General features: G+C 36.0%; 1 protein-coding gene and 1 long non-coding RNA gene across 3 annotated transcripts in view; one reads left to right on the forward strand and one right to left on the reverse strand.

Moving 5' to 3' along the window:
* Nucleotides 1-24,889, reverse strand: part of IPCEF1 (interaction protein for cytohesin exchange factors 1) — a 166,010-nt gene that overhangs the window by 69,455 nt on the left and 71,666 nt on the right. The window contains exons 3-5 of one of the 2 annotated variants that reach the window (XM_055309938.1): nucleotides 14,758-14,810; nucleotides 800-836; nucleotides 1-170 (exon numbers count right to left, since the gene is read on the reverse strand). In XM_055309938.1, the coding sequence (XP_055165913.1) occupies nucleotides 1-170; nucleotides 800-836; nucleotides 14,758-14,781 (231 nt within the window). In that variant the 5' untranslated portion in view covers nucleotides 14,782-14,810. Of the gene's footprint in view, nucleotides 171-799; nucleotides 840-14,757; nucleotides 14,811-24,889 lie in introns of both variants that reach the window. The other variant, XM_055309937.1, reaches the window with a different exon arrangement.
* On the forward strand, nucleotides 54-24,292 carry LOC129499899 (uncharacterized). The gene is made up of 3 exons (XR_008662490.1): nucleotides 54-191; nucleotides 18,876-18,956; nucleotides 23,949-24,292. It is a non-coding gene; the product is annotated as an uncharacterized LOC129499899 (long non-coding RNA).

Below are 24,889 nucleotides of genomic sequence, written 5' to 3' on the forward strand. Positions count from 1 at the left end.
CATTTGATTGCTGTACCAGTATAGCGACGTTCCCTTCAGCACCACCCAGAACTTTTTCCATTTGTTGCTCAGGAAAGTTCCTTTTTCTTTTTTCTTATATAGCCAACCTTGGCAGTCAGCATGTCCCAGGTCTTTACAGGATATCCTCCTCCGACTCATCGTGAAAAACCCTGCAACAATTATATGAAGAGGTAGGTAACATATTACCCTGGTTTATGTGACAGAGTGAAAGGTTACTGTTAACTGTTTACCTCTTGGGAGTTGGATTTTTTTACCAAGATTTATGCAAAGTAAATGCAAAAAAAAAAAAAGAGAGAGAGTAATTTATTTTTAAGCATTCATTTGGTGCTTACAAGGTACAAGATAGGACCAAAGAAACAGTGAGACTGGTATGCAAGTGTAATTCTAAGAATATTATTCAACAAGGATAAGTTGAAAAAAAATAAAATCGGGAAGCTGGCAGGCACATCATTGCACTAACACAGCTCCTTTCAAAATAATAGCAGTCATTATGCAATAGATCGAGAAGGGTTAATGCCCACCTAAACACAGCCACTTCCCGACTCAGTGCCAGCTTTTCTAAGCTTTATTGACACACCACGAGGGATTAATCCAAATGAACAGCATGCCGTCATTTCTTAAAATCGATCCAAAAATAACCAAAAATTTAATCTGCCCTCCACCTTCTGATATTAGCATGAAGACAGACAAAAATCGGATCCCAAAGAAGGCATCGGACAGAAAACCCACACTCAGGCACACAAAAAGGGGAATAAAGAAACAAAAGAGATCTAATTACCTTGAGTTTTCTTTCTCTGCTTCTGACGCAAGGGAACCTGCTGATAATGCAGAAAGGAAAGAAAAGAGGAAATTTCTGATTGTGTTGTAACATTTGTAAAGAGAGAAGGAGGGAGGGGGTGGCAGTGTTTATGAGCAGGATGGAAGCTAAAAAAAAACTCTCCAAGCAGAGCTAAAGGGGAGCTACTCGCTGAGGCACAAAATGTGCTAATTAGAATCGGTATACATTGAGCTTGAACCTGAAAGACACATACAAAGATGCGTAACTCGGTCTGTATCACTAATGTTTCCTGTTTCCACCACAGGCAGCTTTCATGCTACCACTTCAGTTAAGGCAGGATGATGTGCTCTGAAGTTCTTAAAAATAGTGAAATATTTCCCCTTTGATTTTGTGTGTGAGAGAGAGAGAGAAAGAGAGAGAGAAGAAGAAGAAGAAGAAGAAAAAACAGATTCTGCTTCTTCTCCTGCAATTTCTAAGTAACATCAATTATTTCTATAAACAGGGAAGATAATTGTGATCTCACACTATGACAGGTTCTCATCAGATTATTAAATCCATGGCCCTGCCCCCACCTGGGGTGACACCTAAACCACAGGAAATAAATATCCCAGAAAAAGAAATTCCACAACTTCTTTTGGTGACATTGAAGTAACTATCAACCCTCCTTATCAGGAAATTCTTATCAATAGCCAGATTTAAATTACTCACTCTGTGTTTAAGCACCTCTGAATATTTCTCACACATTCTACAGAAGATAAATTAATTTCAATTTCTATCTTGTACTAGCTCTTCAGATATTCAAATCAGACATAAGATATCTGAAACACACAATACATTTTAAACAGTGTATTTGTGTCTGATCAGACTCCCAGCAAAAACAAATACCAAAATAAACTGCTTTCAAATAACCTAGTGTATGCGTGTGCATAGAAACATTTTAGATGAAAGAAGTTTCACTTTTTCTGCACAATATCTAAGATTAATTTACTCAGATTTAAAAGACTTAATCTTATATGTCAACAAGAAGAGAATTTGAAAACACTGTACCTAATCACAAAGCAGGTCTAATAGTCGGCATGTAATCTTACTATAGCATTTCATGTTATTGTAGAGGTACCTGGGTAATATTCTACATACCTAACTATTGGTCTAACAGCTATTCTATGTGGTTCTATACGTGTGAAGAGAGAATATGATATAGAGGGAAATAGGATGGCATTTGTAAATCTAGAGGCCTGAAATCAACTCCTTGCTGTCATAATTAGTAGCTGTTATTACACAGGGAAAAGTTGATTTACCACTTAGAGCCCACTTCCTCGTTTGTAAAATCAAGATATTTCTAATAATTCCAATCCTACAGGTCTCATAGATATTCAACAAGATTGCACGTGAAAATGCTCCAAAAACTAAAAAATAGTATATAACTATATATAGTATAATATTATGTTATTACAGATAAAAGCAAATGCTTCATACTAATAAACAAAAATGTCAGTGTTTTTAGGATAGATAGGATTTGTATCTCCTTCTGCAATGATGATGAAGTCAATGTGCTTCAATTAATTTCCTGGGAAATCTCATACTGAATTTTTATTTTACAAATGTCAGAAAAAAATTTTATCCCTAAAGGAATCAGTCATCCTTGCAAGAAAAGGACATAACAAAGGCAATATTGCCCTAAATTTTAGGCAAGGATAGATTTATTACAGTCATGACACATGACTAAAATTTAGGCATATGATGATGGTCCTAGTCTCAGCTCCACATTTCCAAATCCTTCCCATCCTGATCTGCATCTTGGTCTGAAATTCCCACCCTTCCTTCAAGTGGTCTCCTGGGGTCTTTTTTCTGTGCAATTATCTGAAATTGGGGAAATCAGTACCTATTCAAACATTTTAGCTCAAATATAGATATCATTTGGAGAATTAAAAATTAGGTGAGAGCCAAGACTAAAGGCAAAAAAAAGAGAATAAGTAAATTTAGATGTGGGATCAGAGGCATTCCCAAGGGTCCTAGCCCCAGATGAACAAGGTGAATCACACTAGTTCATATAAAAAGAGCAACTGTAAAAACAACAAAAGAAAGGAAATTCACGAGAGGATAATTGTAGAACCTGTGAAGAGAGGCAACGCTTAGGCTATCTTTCTTCACTGGGAATCTCTGAATCTCCTCCATCCACCCTTTCTGAGCTCCGGTGGGCCTGGGAGCAGTCTCCAACTCCAGAGAAAGCCCAAATGAAACTGTAGGTGTTGTCTCAATTTTGCCAAGACTAGTCCTTGGTGTTTGCTAGATTCTTCTGCCTAAGGCTGAGTAAGAGTCAGAGATCCAAGCAATGGACAATACCTTGTGCAGGGTGAGCACCCAATACCAAGAAAGGATTTTTTTATCCAGACCTTCTTTAAGGAGGGCAAAGGAATTTAGTCATCAAGTACACCCTCCTCTGACAATACTCTCCTAAGACAAATTATTATAAACTGTTCAAACTGTTTCCCCCAACCAGAATCAGAGTGCTTATTATAGAAATAACAAATTACAGGGAGTTTCAGTTGCACTTGATGTATATGAATTTGAAACCTAGTGAGTTTACATGAGAGAATGAAAACAATCTTGAGAACTTCAGTGAGCTTAAGGTACATTTTACTCCTCACAACAGGAAGTGGAACCCACGAACTAGTCAGTTTCAAAAAGATCTTAGATGTGGTTCTTTTCACTAGGTAAGTGAAAAAAAGTTAAACAGCCAGTTGAGCAATCTATGAGATAATTTTTCAATAGAGGAATTGCAACTATTTAATAACAAGTATCCAGAGCCTAATAACATCTTTCCATTGGGATGTTGTGGATAAAAGTGAAGAATTACTCTAAATGCTGAATTTGCACTAACTTGATTCTAAACTGTGGGGGAAATTTTTCTTTTAAATATCTATTTCTTGGGGATCCCTGGGTGGCGCAGCGGTTTGGCGCCTGCCTTTGGCCCAGGGCGCGATCCTGGAAACCCGGGATCGAATCCCATGTCGGGCTCCCGGTGCATGGAGCCTGCTTCTCCCTCTGCCTGTGTCTCTGCCTCTCTCTCTCTCATTCTGTGTGACTATCATAAATAAATAAAAAAATTTAAAAAATAAATAAATAAATAAATAAATATCTATTTCTTTTTTTTTGCTGGAAAACAGCACCTTTATTTTACAAAATGCTTACAAAGTTCATTTGGTTACTAATCACTTAAAAACACAGATAAACGTGCAAAGAAACCAGTACAAAATATACAAAGGAACCTCCTTTGATGTTGAATGATGGTGCTAAGACCCAAGTTATTAGTACAGTGACCTCTAATCTATATAGTAATTCGTAAATCTTGCAGACACAATTTATCCCCATGATATATTAAAACTCACAGTGAGATGGCTTGTCATTACATGAAAGTTGATAATGATCCTGGTCTTTAGCCAAATTATACAGTGATATGTTACTCAATGGGCCCTGATTTATAACATTAACCAGTTTTCATGGCGTGAAGCCTCACTTCATTGTCAATTTCAAGCTACCAATGCTTAACCAAGCCACAAAATTCCTAAATATTTTATAGACAAGTCAATTCCAGCTGACAGAGCTGTTAGGAATATTTTTCCACAGATGGCTTTCCCCCCACAAAGATCTTTTCTCCTTTCTGGAAAATTAAACTCAACTTTATAAAGGAAATTTTAAAGCTTTCAATTATTAAAATTTTACCTGAGGAAATACATGAAAAACTCACTTATTTTTTTCAGAAGACTAAGCACCTTAAATATTACTTGATAATTCATATGAAAAGAGAATCTCTAGTAGTGAAAAGTGGAGATAGATAATAGACATTCTAATAATAATAGACAGTAATAGAAAACAATGACAACTAGAAGATATATATATAATGTTTGCCATGTGCCAGGCACTGCCTTGGGTCTTTTCACAAATACCTGGACTAAATCTTCACAATAATTACGGCTTCGGTGCTATTCTTATCTCCATCTTATAAAAAGAAGAAAATTGAAGCAAATGGAGGTTCAAGATTTTGACCAAAGTCACCAAAGTAAATGGCAACATGCATATTTTTATTTCAAGAATAAAACTCGCCAAGTGGTAGCATCTTAGGATATTTGTGTGTTTGTTGTTGATATTATATAAAAGAGTAGGACAGGGAAGCAAGGACCAGAGTCTGAGGGTAAGGACTGAAAGAGGGATGACTAGGAAGGAGAAGGAGAGATGGGAGAGGAGAGAGGGCAGAGAAGAAGTCAGTGAGTGGAGCCAGAGAAGGGTGGAGGGACCAGAAGGGGAGGAGTAGGAGGAGGAGGAAAAGGAAGAATATAGAAAGTGAGGGAGAGTGGGATGTCAGGGAAAATCCTGGAGTTTCTAGCTTAGACAATTGAATAAATGAGAGCAATGCAGACAGCATAGTTTTAAATAAACACGTTCAGTAGTAAATATCAAATTTGATATTTGATCTGAGGCATCCAAGTGGAAATGCTCTGTATATATTGTACTTAAGTGTCTGGGATTTGTAGAAAATCTGGAATCAGGATATAAAATTGGGAATCATCCATCTACAGAGAGTAAAAAGCTTGATATGGGATAAGATCACCATGTGTGTAGAATGACAAAGAACTGAAGTCAGAATCTGAAGGAGGCCCAATTAGATACACAGGAACAACAGAGCAGACAATCAAGGAGACCCAGTGGAATAGCCAATGAAAAGATAAAATTAGGAGAGGGGTTGTTGTAGAAGTGAGGGAGAGATTCAAAAGAAAGGTGAGTCCAAGTCATCAAATGCTGCCAGAGTAAAAGAGAAAGATCCACTTACAGATATAGACTGTAGCCCCAAAAAACACATGTGCAACGGAAGTCACACAGTTGTTAATTGCAGCACTGTGGTGATAGTGCCCAACTGTAGGAAGCTGAATGTGTTTGAGTATGTGAGTGGATAAATAGTGTCATTTTCATTCACTGCTGTGCTCTATTAGAACTAGAGCTATAAGGAAAAAAAAATCTCAAAAAATCCTATATTGAAAATCAAATGTCTATATTAATGTTATTATTTATTGTATTGTTAAATATTGCTTATAAATACTAAAATTTCATGGAATGATAAACACCATAATGTAACCTGGGGCAAGTGAGAAGGAGATAGTAAAAGGAAGGCTTCGGCAGGAAAACACAACTGTATTTATATTTTCTTACTTTAAAAATAATATCAAGGGGCACCTGGGTGGCTCAATGGGTTAAGCATCTGACTCTTCTAACTTCAGCTCAGGTCATAATCTCAGGGTCATGAGATCAGGCTCCGTGCTCAACCAGGGGTCAGCTTGAGTTTCTCTCTCTCCCTCCCCCACTGCCCCTCCCCCTGCTCGCTCGCTCGTTCTCTTTCTCTCTCAAATAAATAAATGAATTTTTTAAAAAATTAAAAATTAAAAACATTATCAAAAAGTAAGAAAGAAAAGAAGAAATATGTACTCAATGACTTAGAATATGAATATATTTGATGTTTATTTAACTTTTTGGATACTCTCAAATTGCTTTCAAGGGCCTACTTACACCTCTCGCAGTATATAAAATGTTCACTTCTCTGCAATCAAAAGTGTATTTTGGTGACTTGTTTCAGAATTTCAGAAATCTTACTACTTGTTTCTTTTTTTAACTATTCCATTAATTTCTGCTCTTTATTATCCCTATTTCTTCAAATCTCTTTATATTTACTCTGTTATTCTTTTTCTAACTCCTGCAGATAAAATTTATCTCATTTATTGTTTTTAATAATACATTTAGAACTATACATTTACATCTAAATTCTACGTATGTCTCCCTGTTTTCCAATTCTAACTCATTTCTTTCCATCCAGTAAGATAGTCTAGAATGTACTTATCAGTTTCCTAACATAGGAGAACTTTTCACTAATTTTTTCTCCTTGAGTTCTAACTTTGTTGCTTCTTGTCCAGAAAACATGATCTTTATGATATCAATTTCTTGAAATATAATAGCATTTATTTGTGACCCACTACATAGTCAAATTTTGTAAGCATTCTATGTAAACTTCAAAGTTCCTATCTCTTTTATGAGTTTTGTTGCTGGAGCTAGAACTTTGTTAGTATTTCTATTTCTTTATTTTAAGTCTTTCTGTCTGGCATTTCTATGTGTAGGGTTTTTTGTTTACTTTTGCTTTTTTTTAAGATTTTATTTATTTATTCATGAGAGAGAGAGAGAGAGGGGGCAGAGACACAAGCAGACGGAGAAGCAGGCGCCATGTAGGGAGCCCAATGTGGGACTCGATCCCGGGACTCCAGGATCACACCCTGAGCCAAAGGCAGACACTCAACCACTGAGCCACCCAGGTGTTCTGACTTTTGCTATTTCCTTCACATGCATCCTATAATCAGATTTTTACTTTTTAAAATATGATTGCATGTGCCTCTTGATAAGTGTTTAATCAACTAACATTTACTGTAATTTCATGTTGAGTTTTCATTTACATTTATTTTATTTTTTCCATTTCTTTCATTTCCTTACATGGTATTCCCCTGACGCTCAATTTAGTATTTTTAAATTCATCATGAATACAACATGTAATTCAGCACATTTTTAACTCCTGCTTCAGTGTCTTCTCTCTTGGTACTATAGTCTGGATTTTTATTTTTCTGTTAAAATGTTATTATCATTATTATTACCATCAATGTACAATTACATTTAATGACATGTTATCAATTTCCGTGACCACCTTTATTTCCTTTATCAAGGACTTTATCAAGTCCTTTATCAAGGACTCATTTCTTTTTATGCTAGGGTATCTCCTTTAATGGATGTTTGTAGGTAGCAAATTCTTAATCTTTGTGTAAGTAGTAATGTCTTTATTTTGCCTTCAAAACTGAGTGATAGTTTAGCTGAGTATAAAATTATTCTCATCTGGCACTTAGAAGATTCTGATCATCTATCTTCTACCATTTATTATATTGATTAAATTGCTATCAGTCTATCATTCTTTATATGTAATCTATCTTTTCACTCTTTTAAGATATACTATTATCCTTGATATTGTGTAGTTTTATTATTGTGTATCTAGCTATGGACTTATTTTTATTTATACTTCTCATTCCCAGAATGAACTTTTAATTAGAGAATTGTTATCCTTTCTTAAGCATGAAAAGTCAGCAGAGATAGTCAAATAATGCTTTTCTAAATTTTTCTTTATTCTCTTATTTTGCAACTACTATCAAATACATATTTGTTCCTTTTTCTTAATATTGAATCTATTTCTCTCTTGGTGCCATATATGTCCTGTAAAAATTTTTCAGTTTACCAATATTCTTTTTGAAAATATCCAAAGCTGAGTTCATGCCATTTGCTGAACTTTCTATTTCAAAAAATATATTTTCTCCACTAATACTTCTGGATATTTTCAAAACCCACTTATTTTTCACATTTTTAAATTTGTGCCTGATAATCCTTCAAAAAAATTTAGAGGATATTTTGAGTTTTGTACTTAAATTTTTCTGTCAGTCTTTTAAAAATTAATTTTCATTGTATATTCTTTCTTGGCATTTTAAAAATCTATTTTGGAATTTAAGTTTGAAGAATATGAGTAGAGAAGTCTTATGCATTCATCTTCTCTCTCTCCCCCACCACCCTTCTCTCCACTGTGTCCATGGTTTCCTCTTTCAGTTTGGAGACTGCCTCTACGGGATGCAAAAACAGACCTACAATCATGTCCTAAGGTGATCATAAAGAACTATGCATAACCAGTCACTGATGTAGTTGGTGACTAGGTTCATCTCCTGATTTTGAAACTGTGTCCCACCTTCTCCCTCCCTAACCTGAAGGGGGCTAATTGCATAACACCAGGCAGTGGTTCAACAACTGTTTTCATCTTTAGCCCCTTTCACAAGTGGGAAAGCCCCCATTTACCCATCATAAGAAATGAATATAGCTCTCCTCATATTTAGTGAAGCATTTTTTTTTTTACCCCCTTAACCTCAGCCAGGATGCAAACTATATCCTGTATCCAGACTAGCTGCCCATTAGGCCCAGAGCTTCAGACTTGCTTGCTGCTTTTCATTTCTGGTCCACAGAGATGATTACTGTATTGGTGAACCTATCTGTGGTTTTTGGTTTTTCATGTTTTTTGTTTTTGTTTTTGTTTTTTTGTCTAGCATTGCTCTATGTTTGCAGCAGAGTGGAATATTAAAGTGCAAACTCAGGATCATTACTGGATGGAAGCCAGTCATTCATTAATAAGAATCTATCTTGAAATCATAGTTCCAATGACAAGCAACTCTCTTTCTATAGTAGCCTCTATATACCAGCAAGACATCTATTCATTTCCTTCTCTGGACCTTAAACTTTATTGTATTATGCAGAAATGGCAAGTATTTTGATAACTCCATACTTTTGAATATTTTATTCCTTGTCCCATTTTTCATCTGGTTTAACCTTACTCATCCTCTCTGATCCAAGTCAAATGCCACTTCCACCATGAAGCCTCCTCTGACTTTAGAAGGCAGTTAGTTTCTATAAGAATCTTATATTCATGCAGTAATGTATACTTGTAGTTGTTATAATAATTGATTCATCCTATCTCCCCAAAATCTTGGTGATAGGTACTGTTCTTATCTTCCTCTCCACAAAGGAAGTTAAGTAACATTTGGTGTAGTTAAGTAACATTTCCTTAGATCACACTTAACAAGTAGCAGAGCCAAGATTGGGCCCTAGGCCAGTCAGCTAGTAAGGCTATTTTTGAACTCTATATTACATTGCTTATCCTGTCTTCTATATTGACAACATTTTTCTGATGCTCTGAAGTAGACAGTATAATTTAACTGTTTATACATAGGTGTGGTACACACGTGGTGGTAACCCTACCCACCCAGTGGTCCAATCTAGAACCTGTGAGTAATCTCAGACAGGCCCTTTCCCTTAGTTCACACATTTACTCAGTCACTACCCCTGCTCATGTTGCTTCTTAAAGTTTTCAAATATTTTATCAGCTCTGTAGCTGAATGACTACAACCCTCTTTAGATTCAATGACTGACCAAGACTTCCAGGTAGAATTAATGTTCTTGAACATGTCCTGACTTCAAAAGCTAGCACCTAGCCCAATGTGTATCACATGGGGAGCACTTAATAAATATCAAAAGATTAACTGTGTCTTATATCAATTTTTATTTCATATGATGTCTTACTAGTAGTCCTGGCACAAGTGGAGATTTAACAAATATCCAGAAAGCCATCTACTGCCTGATTACTCAGAGCTGAAAAATGCCTCTACTAAATAACAACAGCAGTGTTAAGCAACCTGAGATTGCTCCAATACCTTTCTCACCCTCAGAGCAGTACATGCATAGAGAAAAGCTTCTGGTATTGATTGACACTCAATTTGAACTCACCTGGAGTGCTGACCCTTGATATTTTCTTGTATTGACCAAATCTCTACTTTTATCTAGAATACCATTTCCTCAAAAAATCTCACAGCTCTCTCCAGCATCCTGTTTTAACCATATCGTCCACATACTGAGAAACTAAAATCAAAGACACAAGAATGCATGGGGTGAAGGAGGAGGTCTAGCAGCAGGGATAGAAATTTTCCAGTGGTAGCTCACAAGACCCTACCCAATGATCCTCTCCCCAAGCAGCTGTCAGGCACTGCTCTGCTGAAGTCCTACTTGGAATAGCAAATATGTTGAACAGCTGTCCAGGTTTGATCTGCACCTCAGGCTTGTACACCACAGCACTGGCAAAGCCATCTTAACATAGCGTGATGTGCATGTGGCCTAAAAAAACAAGCTGCCAAAAGGTGAGCTCCCTTGTTGATCAAAAAATGTGAAAAACAAATTCCTCACTTCATTCCTGAATTATCCCCACATCCCTGAGACACACACCATAGGCATGGAATTGGAGGTAGGGGCAGGCAGCTTTCCCATGGGGGCCAGAATCATGTCCAGGCAGTTCACTGCACACAGTACACAACGACCAGACAATACATGATCTGTAAGGACTAAATACTGAGCCTTCCTGTGAAGTATACACAACACAGACCAGTTTGCTGTCAGACCAGCCATCCCACAGATGGTAGTCCAGGAAACATCAGATAACCCAGCCACAGCTCCAGAAATGAATGTCGCTTCCTACTCAATAAGCTTGTCCTCATTGAGCCTGGAAGCTGAGCCCAGTTACCATGATTTATAAGCAGAGGCTTTTGTTTCCAGAAAATGTTTTCCCTTAACATTTTATTTAATAATAAGTTATATTAATATATCTATTATTAATATTTATTACATTGATTTTATTTAAAATAATTTTTGAGAAATCACTATCATAAAGTTTTCATCAAAGCTGACCACTGCTTTCTCATGAGAGCCATCCCTGAAAGTAAGAATTCTCAGAAGCTTTAGGTAAAAGAATTACACATGACAGTGTGTCCCATTCCTTCTGAGCCTCTCATCTTCAAGGCCATTCTCCATTCTTAACGAAAATGTGGTTACTACAATCTGAGAATAGAGAACTTTCTTAATTAAGCCTTTAAGATTCGTAAATGTGGTTGTTATTTGTTTATGCTTTTATTCATCTATTTCTTTAGTTTAGTGAGAAACCAATCGTAGAAGAAAACTAGCGATACTGACTTAGCATATAATACTTTGTTATCACCATAGCATGATGTATGGAAAAGCTTCTAAATATCAAGGACTACACAAGTAGATTCTTAGAAATGTTTAGGGATTATACCATAGCTAATCATTATGTTGAAGATTTCCCAGCAAGCTATGACCTGGATCTTAAAGATGATTATGCTAATTCTTTCTTTCAGGCTACAGTTGGGTAAATTATGACTTTTGTTTATTTAACCACCAGTTTTTGCACAATTACTTGGTGCCAATTCAGTGGCAAGCAAGCTCTCACACAGCTTCCAGTCAAACACAGAAAAGAGGAAGTTGAACAAGGATAATGAGGTCCACATGGAAGTGCTATTACCTACAACTGGGGAATCAGGGTAGGTACCCTACAAATTGATAAAAACAAAAGCCTGAAAGATGAAGACCTGAGCATGAGAGGATCTAATACAGAAATGCAGGTGTGAGCCTAAAGGCACCGACCACATAGTGTTAGGGCATAAACACATTTGGAGTAGTGAAGTCACATTGTGTGGGGCCTAATAAGTTATGTTTGAAACTATAAGGTTTATCCAAAAGCCAATAGGAAGCCACTGAACAGATGTCAGCAGGCTAGTAGCACAATCAGATCTGCATTTAAGAAAGTTCACTCTGGCTGTCTCATGGCAAGTGGACTGGAGGGGCAGATGCAGAGGCAAGAAGCCCAGTGGGCAGATAGAAGGGCATGTCTGTGAAGGCGAAATATTAAGAAGGTACAACCAATAGAACTTGGTGAGTTAATACCTTCAGTCCTATGTGAAGCTTTGGCTCTGAAAAGTCTGCTGTTTCCTTCAGAGAGAAAAGGCTACTATCAGATAACAAACAACTCAGCTTAACAGGAAAAAATGCTCTTCTACCACACGCATAATAAAATTTCAAATGCTTAAAATCTAGTTTCTTGAACAGTTTTACTGGAACCATTTATCGTACCAACCTCAATAACTATCAGGTCAGGATCAACAAAAGTACCTTAAAAGTATTGCTTTCCCCCTTCAGATGTAAGCTCCTTGTCATATTACCAAGCTGAGTGCTCAGCACATAAAGTTCAATAAATGTTAGGTTAGTGGAAATGAAGTGTAATTCGGGATGTGATTAGGTCAAATGTGTCAAGCATTCTGAAACTACCTAGCATAAAAATAGGTCTCCTGTGCTACATTTTATTTAGAGAACAAATGACAGCAGAAAATTGAACTAATTTTCTGAATGGAAATATAAAGTAGGGTAACCACTGAAAAGCAGCTGGAAGAAATGCTTAAGAGAAATATTTAGCTATACCACCTAGACACTGGTGACTAGGAGATAAAAATAACAGGTAAATAGGCATACAAGGAGAGTAGAGCTGATTGAGTCTTGGTGTGGAGGCTGTCTCAGGAAATGAGAAAGATCCATAAACAGCTAGAGTTCCCACCAATAAGGACAGAATCCACCTGCACCCAGGTCCAAGGGGAAACAGGTTACATATTACAGCAGTACTGGCTCTTGATTAGGAATTACATGGGTGGTATGTTAGCCCTTTGGTTATCACACCTGCAGTCTGTTCTAATAGCCAGAATTTTGTTTGCCTTAAGATGTGGAGATTTCAACTTTTTTTAAATCATACTTCCATCTCCAGGTCCCACCTAGTACAATGGCTGATACATGATAGAGTCAAGGAGAGGAATCAGTGAACATTAAATGAATGTTTGAATGAATGAATGCACGCATGAGTGAGTGAGTGGATGAATGAATGAATGAGTTCATTAAAGTACTTAGGTGCTCTCTTATTATCATAGTTTCCATTTCTTCTTAAACATGTATGATGAACTCCTTCTAGTTGGAACACCACATTCTTTCAGTAGAATAGGCAAGCATTATAAACATTAACCCCTCCATTACTCTTCTCAAGGATCCAATCATTCCAGTTCTCCTTTTCCATTTCTTTGCTCCATATAACACAAGCACATGTCCTTATAATCATATGCATTTTTTAAAAAAACTTTTATAAACATTGGACACTATAGTCTTCCTATTTTACAAATCTGTATACCCACCTTCTTTTGCCCTTGACCACAGGAACCTCCTTTAACACCCTGTGCATATGCCTTCATATCTATTCCCAGCCAAGGCTCCAATTGCAGCTGCACTTATGTTCTTAGTTCTTCTTCTTCTTTATCTTCATAGTGATTATTCACATTTCTATGATCAAACAACACCTACCCATTTGCATCCAAGGGATCATATTGTCCTTTTCTGCAATTTTTAGATGGCAAATTTCCCAGGGTACATAACTGACTATAATTTGTGTTTTCATTTTTAGTTTCCTGCTGTCCTGTCTCCCAAAGTTTCTACCATTTTCATTATTAACAAGTTTTTCCTCCTCATTTAGAATTAACATCAGACTCAAAGTGCTCTCATTGCTTTCTCTATTTCTGGGATATGAAATTGTTAACAAACCAGAGAATTAATCATTAATCAGCTGCTCTGCTTTTTAGTAAGGTGTCCCTTCCAGGCGCTATCTAGTTCAATTTCTCCATCAATGTTCCTTCAACCTGCCTTGACAACCATTTCCTAATTTGCATCAGAAAACCACTGGCCATGTCCTCTATTTTCAGGAAGTCTCTACTTCCCCACTTTTGATTCTGCTTTTGGCTCTACTCCATAAACTATCCTATGCACCCAACATGAGGTCATTAGATTTGCCAAAAGACGCACACCATACAATCCCACACTACCTCACATCCCCTTCTATTAGAAATATGCTATTTATATCAACTTTGTATTTTTTCCTGCATCATAAGTATACTTGGCTCAATTGACTTTCCTAAATAGGCAAATTTATAGCTGTAAAATTATTTTTTAAAAAGTCTATAATGTCAGCATAATTATTCGCAGAATGTTTCCCAATAGAAGTTGCACGAGAGGTTGTGCTAATACCATAGTTGACCTAAAACACAGAGATACTTAAGTACCATCGTTACTTATATACCATCTGTTAAAATCATGGTTATGTTTTTTATCTTTAAAAGCAAATAGCAAAAAAATAAATAAATAAAAAATATAAATAAATAAATAAATAAATAAATAGATAAATAAATAAATAAAAATTCTAAAAAATAAAAGCAAATAGCTAGTAGTCTTAAATGTTTTGTGATCCTAAGAAACCCCAAAACCTTACAAAAGGATCATTTAATTCCATGGTGGCTAAGGAAACAGAGGACAATAAATAGCTAGCCCAACTTAAGATCAACTTGTTTATTTTTTACTCATTCATCAAACTGATACTTAATATTTAAGTGCACAGTGTCTCGAAAGGTACTTACAAGAGAATTGCCATCGGTAGCCATGTATGATGTCAAATTAGTAGAAACAAAAGCTAGAAGAGAAAAAAAAAGGTTCTAAGTTAAATGTGGGATTAAAGTATTCATACAGCATACATCTCTTTTGATTGATGAATTTCACAATAAAAGCAAGTAATTAAAAGGGCTTTTAACACAGAACTCAAATAGCCAATATTTAAAACTAAGTTCATAAAATAAGCAAGAATTTCATCTGCACATTGGTCAGTATTCTTTCAAGGCTACAGCAAGACATGCTCATTATTTACATACTTAATATTGTGCTAAATATAAACAAACTATTTTCTTCTTCATAATGAACACAGTATTCTGGAAATATTTGATCTATTGCTATTATTCTGATTGTATTAACTAAACAATTTCAAAAATGTAACTAATCCCAGTGCCCCAGAAGTCCCATCTTTAGTATGAAGATGAGCCCCTTTTGATGTATTCTACTTTGTAGTGCATTACAAGTGGAAAGACAAGATGTTCTGTGTTTTCAAGAAAAGCAGACAAAAACAAAAAGAAAAAAATTCATATTTTCAAAATTTGACAAGCAAAAAACTTGTTAAACATTCACCAGCCACTGAAGTTCTTCCCAAAGCAGAGACTTTCAGGCTCTGCCAGTGACACCAGAAATACAGAACCATGCTCTGTGTGACTTTATTCCTTATACCAATGGTTCCCAAATCTCAAAGAATGGATCCTCCTTTGTAATGTCAAAAACTTCATATCTATATTATATAGATATGAATAAAATATTTATTTGTAAAATGCCAAAGAGAAAAGTCACAGTAAAAAATGATTGATAAATTTAACTGCTTATTTTTATTTATTTAGGAGAAAAGACTGAAGCCTAAGTAAAAATTAAATCACAAGCTGGTGAAAATATCTGCAATATATACTTAATACATAAGAATTAATTTAAAAATGGGCAGAAGACATGAATAGATGTTTTTCCAAAGAAGACATACAGATGGCATGAAGAGTTGCTCAACATCACAGATCATCAGGAAAATGCAAATCAAAGATCAATAAGATTTCACCTCACACCTGTCAGAATGTCTAAAATCAACAACACAAAAAACAACAGGTGTTGACAAGGATGGGGAGAAAGTGGAACCCTCTTGTACTGTTGCTGCAAATTGGTGCAGCCAGTGGGGAAAACAGTATGGAATTTCCTGAAAAAGCTAAAAATAGAACTACCCTACAATCCAGCAATCACACTCCTATGTATTTACCCAAAGAACACAAAAATACTAATTTGAAGGGATACATGCACCCTGATGTTTATAGCATCATTTTATCTGTGAAACAGCCCGGGTGTCCATTGACTGATGAATGGGTAAGGAAGATGTGGCACGTATACAACAGACTATTACTCAGTCCCCCAAAAGAATAACATCTTGTCATTTGCTACAACATGGATGGAACTAGAGTGTATTACATTAAGTGAAATGTCAGTCAGAGAAAGACAAATACCATATGATTTTACTCATATGTGGAATTCAAGAAACAAAACAAACAAGCAAAGGAGGAAAAACAGACAAGGAGACAAACCAAGACTCTTAACTATAGAAAACAAACTGGTAGTCACTAGAGGGGAAGTAAGTGTGGAGAAGGGTGACATAGGTGATGGGGATTAAGAAGTTCACTCCATGATGAGCACTGAGTCATATATGGAAGTGTTAAATCACTATATCATACACATCAAACTAATATAACACTGTATGTTAACTACCTGGAATTAAAATAAAAACTTATTTAAAACATAAGATAAAGAGTTCTTATATACTAATAAGTAAATAATAAACTAATAAGAAAACAAGTGAGGAAAAATTCAAAAAAATACAAATGACTAATGTTTCACCTCATTAGCATAAAATAAGTGTGAAATAAAACAACATGATTCCATTCTTTAATCTTCAAGATTAGCACACACACAAGAATCAAGTAATAGAAGCCACATTTGCTGGAGATGCGCTGAAAAGAATTTGCTGTGTTGGAATATCAAATTATTACAGCCCAGCTGAGGGCAATTCTTCAAGATAATGATGATAACAATCAGTGACCACCAACATTTGCTGAGGCTTTACTATCTGCTATCAACTATTCTACACTACCATACTAAATGTGCAAAGAGCTTTATAACATATCTTTTTTTTCTTTTTTTTTAAGATTTTACTTATTTATTCACGATAGACATAGAGAGAGAGAGAGGCAGAGATATAGGCAGAGGGAGAAGCAGGCTCCATGCCAGGAGCTTGACACGGGACTCGATTCCAGGACTCCAGGATCGTGCCCTGGGCCAAAGGCAGGCGCCAAACCTCTAAGTCACCCAGGGATCCCCATATCCTTAACGAAAAAGTAGGTAAAAACATGTGCAGGGTGATCTCGTTCATTTTTTATCATAAAAATATAGGTTTATATACATACATATGATACATCAGTGCATTGGGGGGAATGTCTGAAGGTATTTACAGCAAAATGTATACAATAATCACCTATGAGAATTGGAATAAACAATAATATATTGCTTGTTCCTTTATGTATTTATTTCCTATAAGTATTTTTAAAATAAAAATGTTCTGATAAAATGCCATATTTTATGGACTCTATAGCAATGTATTCTTAATATCTATTGATTGAGCAAATACATAATAAGCAAAATCTTGTTTGAATTCAACAGCACATTTAGGTAAAGAAGCTTGTAAACTTGTAAAAGTTACGGTCAAAGCTCTGATTTGGTATGAACTGGATTTAAATCTCAGGTTAGCAATTTACTATGTAATCTTGGGCAAGTAATTGATATTGTGGGACCTCAGGACTCTGTGAAAGAGGCATAGTAATAGGATTTCCTTCTTAGGGTCAGACAAAAGTGAAGTTAGAAAATATATATTTTTTAAGATTTTATTTATTTATATAAGAGAGAGTGAGTGAGAGAGAGAGAGCACGAGCCAGGTGAGGGGCATGGAGAGAAGCAGACTCCCCATTGAGCAGAGGACCCAGTCCCAGGGTCCATCACAGGACTCCAGTATCATGACCTGAGCTGAAGGCACACACTTAACAGACTGAGCCACCCAAGCCCCCCAGAAAATATCTTTATAATATTCACAGCAATACCTAACATGTAATAAATGTTTGATAAATTATTTTATTGTCATAAAACATATTTATTCCTTAAGCACAAACGTATTAAAGGTCAGCTATATATACCCTTTAAAGATAATATAAAGCATTGTTTATATAACTTTTCCTGACTCAGAGGGCTAAGCAGCCCCTCTCCTAGAACAATAGAACAGCTAAATCTATTGTATTCCTTAAGCCACTGCTAAATTCTCTGCCAATTGATGATTTTCATGTATCGTGCCATATGATTGTTGGAACCACCTACAAATAATCTACTGTTATTACTCCCATGTTTTAGATGAGATAGTTTAGGCAACATAGAGGAGGAAGTTAGTAACTGGGTATTTCCAAATTCAAATCCAGACTCCACAGCCTGCTCTCTCTCTCTCTCTCTCTCTCTCTCTATATATATATATATATATATATATATATATATATATATATATATTTAAGATTTTATTTTTTTTTAAGATTTTATTTATTTATTCATGAGAGACACAGAGAGAGGTAGAGACATAGGCAGAGAGAGAAGCAGGCTCCATGTAGAGAGCCCAATGTGGAATTCGATCCCGGGACTCCAGGATCATGCCCTTGGCCAAAGGCCGATGCCCAACCACTGAGCCACCCAGGAATCCCCACAGGCTGCTCTCTTAACCATGCAATACCACCCTCATTCCCTCAAAGCCTCCCACAGGATGTTGTTCATAATTAACCCCTCAATGGCCATGGTATTTCATGAACCATGATGCTGTGGTCAGGTCTCCCTGGTTGGATGATAAGAATACCAATGGTAGAGACCAAGACCCAGTCTCCTTCATGCCCCAGGGCCTATCCCAGTAAAGCACTCAGCTTAGGCGAGAGTTGTCAAAATGATTTTTTTAATTAATAGATCTATTAATTGGTGGGAAATTATTATTTTAGTGGAAATCTAATCCCTTTGCTCAGCCAGCTTTCTTTTTTTTTTTTTTCAGCCAGCTTTCTAATGTAAAATAAGAAGAGCTGATAGAGGATGATGGAAGACAAAAAGAAAAAATTCATCTCTAATTCTTCCAGTAAGCATTGGGGTTTGTTCACAATACACTGCTCCAGTCACTAATATTAAGATTTCCTTTGATCATGTGGAATATTTCCCTTGTGCACATCGTATCCCTTACCCTCCTAACAATCCCTTAGGTGTGTTCACTCTGTCTACACCCATTGCAACCACTGTAGTGAAAGGCACCTCTCTCTTGAACCATTGCAGAAACATTCCAGCTGGGGTCCTGGCTTGCTTTCCTGCCCAGAGTGATGTTTTTTCAATGCACATTTAACTATTCCTCTCTTTCTTTAAATCTCTACAATGGCCATTGAGATAAAGGCTAGTATCATGAAAATCTACAAGGAAGCTTCTGCCTGGCCACTGCGTCCTTTCCAGCCCCATCTTGGATCATTTCCATGTCTCTTTCTTTCTTGATTCACTGGCTTTCTTTTTAATTTTTTAAACATGTTTCATCAATCTTAGGAGCTTTGTGCCTGTGCTTCAACAGCCCCCACTTAAGATGGTTTATAGCTACCATCTTATTCAGCCCTTAGACCAAATGTCATTTAGTCAAGAAAGCTTTCCTGAGTTCTTATGAGACATCAACTTCCTTTTGCATGCTCTCATAGCATGTTCATTGTCTTTTATTCATAGAAGTTCTCATAACTGTACTGAATTATTAATGTTACAATTAGTTCTTTCATATCTGACTCCCCACTATAGTATAACTTACCTGAAGGCAGGCACTGTGTCTTGTTCACTTGTTTACTGCTGTTTCCCCAATCTTTGTACACAGGATGATTCAATAGACATTTGTTAAGTAACCAAATTAAAAATACAAACTAGTAGGGCAGCCCTGGTGGCACAGCGGTTTAGCGCCGCCTGCAGCCCAGGGCGTGATCTGGAGACTCTGGATCAAGTCCCACGTCAGGCTCTCAGCATGGAGCCTGCTTGTGTCTCTGCCTCTCTCTCTCTCTCTCTCTCTCTCTCCCCCTGCATCTCTATGAATAAATAAATAAAATCTAAAAAAAAAAAAAAAACTAGTGAAAACACTAAACTATAGAGGAGTTTCCATAAACAAATCCTATGAATTCCAAAGTTTTTTGTTTAGGGGAATGGTGCTGTCAGGAACATCCCTCTAGAATTCACCTTCCCAATCTGCAGGATATGGAGACTGTTGATGTCAGACTTCTCTGAATCAAAGAACAAATGGGTAGAAACACAATCAGTGGTACAGCTGGGGAAGAATAAAGCAGAGGGTGGGGGGATACCTAGGCACAGAGCCATTGTAGAGGCTATGTGTCAGTGTTTACTTAATAATTTTAGAGTTTCAGTACATTATTTCTTGAAGTAGTAAACATACATGAAATCAAAAGTTTCACCAAGAAGCTTCAAAGATAATTTGAGGCAGAATCATCAAAACAATTTAAACTCAAATGTTGCTTCTCCTCTTCCATAAAAAGCACAGATCCATAATCCAAAAGAATTAGGAAATGAAATGGTGGTCATGGATACTAATATAAATATGTTTGCTTATTGTTTAGACAAGGAGAACCAGCTCAGCTAACCATGGTACAGCATACTTGTTATCTATATATTGACAAGCTAAATATGTAGCACCAAGATTTTGATAAAAATATTTATAAAGCACACAATAAAAGCAGTTCATAAAAAAATAATGATGCTGACAGAGGTGTTTTGAAAGTAATAATTTTGCCTTGTTCCCAACACTTCCTGAGTGTATCAGTTTAAGCAAGCTGCTCGTAAGTAAAAAGAGTTCAAGGAAGAAGGAATAGTTATTTGATATTTCTTGATAAAGGATTTTTTATGGAGGATTTTTGTATAATACCCAGGAATTAAAAGTGTATAAGAACCTAATGATAAGGCAACAAATAAGTCATAGTCAAGAAGTTTCTAATTCTTTGCTTTCAACAAGATTTTAAAAAATTTATTTTAATTGTTATTTATTAAAAGTAGTTGCTGTGATAGATCACATGAGGTATTTGACATACAGTTGGAAGGGGTTCAAGAGTGCTTCATTCCCAACTATTTATGTGTAAAACAGGTCTAAGGTCACATACATAAAAACCAAGAAAAGGATCAAAATTGGTTCTGAACTCACTCATTCTAACAATAAATAATATTCACCTATAAGCAATTCTATAATTAGGGGAAAAGCCTCATATATTTTATTAAATGATGCATTCTCAATAAAAATATGTACCTCTTGTATTAATCATTATTTTGTCAAAATATCATATTCATGTTATTTGTTAAATTATGTACTAATAATTATAGTGATAACCCACTCCAAATGAAATCTTATATGGCTTAAAGAATTTGTCATGCACAAAAATTAAATCAATTTCAGTTTAAATATGTATTTTTTGATGAAATGTATAAAACCATCAATGAAAGATTTTAAAGCATATATATAATTGGATAAAAATCCATGGAATTGTAGAATGAAAATATGAGTTCCTGGGGGTGGAATGGGGTAGAGAAGAAAACAGCAATGTAAAATTAAAACTCCAAAGATGACTTTTTAAAAAATATATATGTGAGACATATCAGATCTCTGCTATTTATATCACACAGGTTATAGTTCTTTTAATATATATCAAAAGAAATATATATATTTTTAAATATAACCTTTTATAACAAGATTTATCATGTGCCAGAAATGACATCTTTTGCAACTATTTAAACATATAATAAAAACTCTAGGTGACAATGTAAGGTGTCAAGGAGTACATAGGGCTTCCAAATTACTTTCTGGGTACACAACCAAAATAACATGTTTCAAAACTACTACACACACAAGCATTAGGGTCAAACATTTCACCTTGCCACTCACTAAATGTGGAAACTTCTTAAAATCACTTAGTTTGCCTAAATAGACACCTCATATGGTAAACAGAAATAATAACAATAAGCTCAGAGATTTTGTGAGAATTAAATGAAATATCACATGAGAAACTTGCAGGACCCTATGCATACTCACCAAGTGGTAGCAATTATCTTGAATGGGAGTAATTACCTGGAAATGGCTTTGTTATAGAAAACAATTCTTCCTGATGGAATTAGCACACAACTAAAGGATGTGAGCAAGTGTGATAACAGGTTTCATCAAATAAAATAGCTTTTACTCTTCAAGGTTGATTAAACTCCCTATCCTACTCTCCTAGAGACATTTTGGGTGCCTTGTTTCAGAGTTTAAGTGTTTCAGGGAATAGTTTTCTCAGTCCCATTTGAGACTATTAACTTCTTTAAAAAACAACTCCTTAACACAACACCATATGAGACTCAGCCAAAACAATGAGGTCATAAATACGTTAAGTTCGTGAAATGAAATAAAATGTATTCCTGATAAGCTCTGTAACTAAAAAGTGGAAAACACATTTCATTACCAAATGAATAATAAAGCTAATTTCAAGGAAGAAAAATTCCTCAATATATACTGATTGTTATGGATTGACTATGTGTGTTCTCCACTCCCCCTCCCAAAATTCGTAGGTTTTGATTTAATCCCCATGTAATGTGTTTGGAGGTGAGGTCTTTGGATGCTGATTAGGTCATGACAGTGGAGTTCTCATAAATGGAATTAAGGCCATTAAAGAGGCCAGAGAGCTAGCTCCCTCTCTTTCTACCACATCAAGAGACAAGAAGAATTGGCAATCTGCAAGTCAGAAGAGAGCTCTTACCAGAACCCGACAGTGATGGCACCATGATCTTGAACTCCCAGCCTCCAGAACTATGACAAATAAATTTGTGTTGTGGACAAGGCACCCAGTTATGGTATTTTGACATAGAAGCCCAAGCTGATGAAGAATCATTCTTCTTCACTAGATGCTGGTGAAGAATCATTCTATTTTGTTTCAGGCACAAACAAAATATAAGTTTATTCTAGCAATATATTTCAAGAAACTGTTTAGCAAATTAGTTAAGTTAGAAATAGGGATTCTGGTCTTATATCATTTTAAAACTGGAGAATAAACCAAGAATATTAACATGCAACCAACGCTCTATTGATAAAGAAGGCAGTTGCTAGTATAATTGGTACTTTTTGTTAAAGAACGAAGAAATTCACTAAAGGCAGTTATTGGTTCAGCTGATCTAAAAGTAACTTGCCTCCCCTCTAGACCTTATAATCTTTGGAATAATACAACAAAATAAGCACCATGCCCAGTTTTAAAGGTTTTTGAAAAGGAAATGATTCAGATGAGTACTGGGTGTTGTATGGAAGTGCTGAATCACTATACTATACACCTGAGACTAATATTACATTGTATGTTAACTACCTGAAATTTAAATAAAAACTTTTTTTTAAAAAAAAAGACAATTTATTGTGCTTAAAAGATAGCTCAGGTAGAATAAACTATGGCCTAGGTTTGTTCTTTTTTCACAGAGCAAGACAATGCTGAACTAAAATTTTAAAAACCCACATATTAATTCATAATGTGCTCACCCTTTAAAATTACAAACCTGGTATATGACAAAACATTCTCAGAACAGCAAAGAAACTTATAGAAAGTCCATGAACATGGGCAAACCATGTGCATTATTCTTAATCCAAGAACTAGAGCTAAAGAGGAAATAGAAAATGCTGGTCACTCTGGAGGCAGAAGTCTCAGACATCAGAAAGTATGTAATATGTGTGGCAATAAACTGTACATTTAACCAGCAATGAGAGCCGTAAGCAAGCATCTTCTGTTAAATGGTAATCTGTGGTAGCAGCACCATAGGAAGCAAGAAAGGAAATCCATTTTTGTTCTTATATAAAAGCAAAGGACATGGAAAAAATCCATTAGTTTTGCAAGTTAGCAGGAGATCTCTTGTTAAGATAGAGCAGGAGAGAAGGAAACAAAATACAAGAGCCCCCTGTGAGCACAAACACAGTGATGTATGGGATGGGGATGGTCTGGAGTTATTACTTGATCCAAGAATTGAAATTCATGAAAGGAAAAATGGCTTTATCCAAATTATCTCAAACATGTTTTCTTTTCTTTTCTCTTCTTTTTTTAAGATTTATCTATTCTAGGGTGGGGGAGCAGAAGGAGAGGAAGAAAGGAACTCAAGCAGACTCCACACTCAGTGTGGAGCCCAACCTGGGGCTCAATCTCATGACCCTGAGATCACAACTAAGCTGAAACCAAGTCCCATGCTTAACGGACACCATGCAGGCATTTGGATTTTTCTGTTAAATTTAAGCTCTATTATCATCTGGATTCTGATCTATTTCCTGCATGCTTTAAAAAATCTTATTCTTTCTTTCCTTCCATTTATTTTCTCTTTTTTATTGTTAACTTTTCCACTCATTTTGCTACATTTCTGCTCTCTCTCCACTTTGAGAATGAACTGACAGATGGTTTTCAGAGCCACAGCTTTTTTTAAAACAGAAACTATGATGATTAAAATTACTTTATTTTCAACACCACTAAAATACTGTGATACATCATCTGAAGAGATTGGCAGACCTCTCCCTCACTTGTCCTTCTTGCATTCCCACAGAAGCTGTCAGTCCCGACAATCAAGACTTAGACAGAAAAATCTACAAATCTAAGCAAGGAAAGCTCCTCTTTCAGCCAATCATGTCAATCTCTGCTCCCAACAGACCATTTTACCATAGTAACAAGGAGGTGGCAAACCGCAAGACATCTTGAACGATCTGCCTCTTTTACCTCCTGGAAGAACCTGCACCGAATACAAGTGGCTGTTGACCATGCCCCTTCAGGAGGCATGAAACTCCTTTGTGTCCCTGGCCCTTCTGTGAGCTTCCAGAACCCAAAACTTCAAAGATTATGGTCTGCACCCCAGCATGCCTTTAGGGCCCAAGCGAGTGGGCAGGGCTCTACCAATCTCCCAATGGGGACTTGGCATGTCACCCTGTGTCCATTGCTCCCAATTGAGGCACTTTCCCTTCCCTAGCTCATAGAACTGACTAGATGCTGGAAGAGACTCATCTCT

Source organism: Nyctereutes procyonoides, unplaced genomic scaffold (genome assembly GCF_905146905.1).
Source record: "Nyctereutes procyonoides isolate TBG_1078 unplaced genomic scaffold, NYPRO_anot_genome, whole genome shotgun sequence".
Taxonomy (NCBI): Eukaryota; Metazoa; Chordata; class Mammalia; order Carnivora; family Canidae; genus Nyctereutes; species Nyctereutes procyonoides.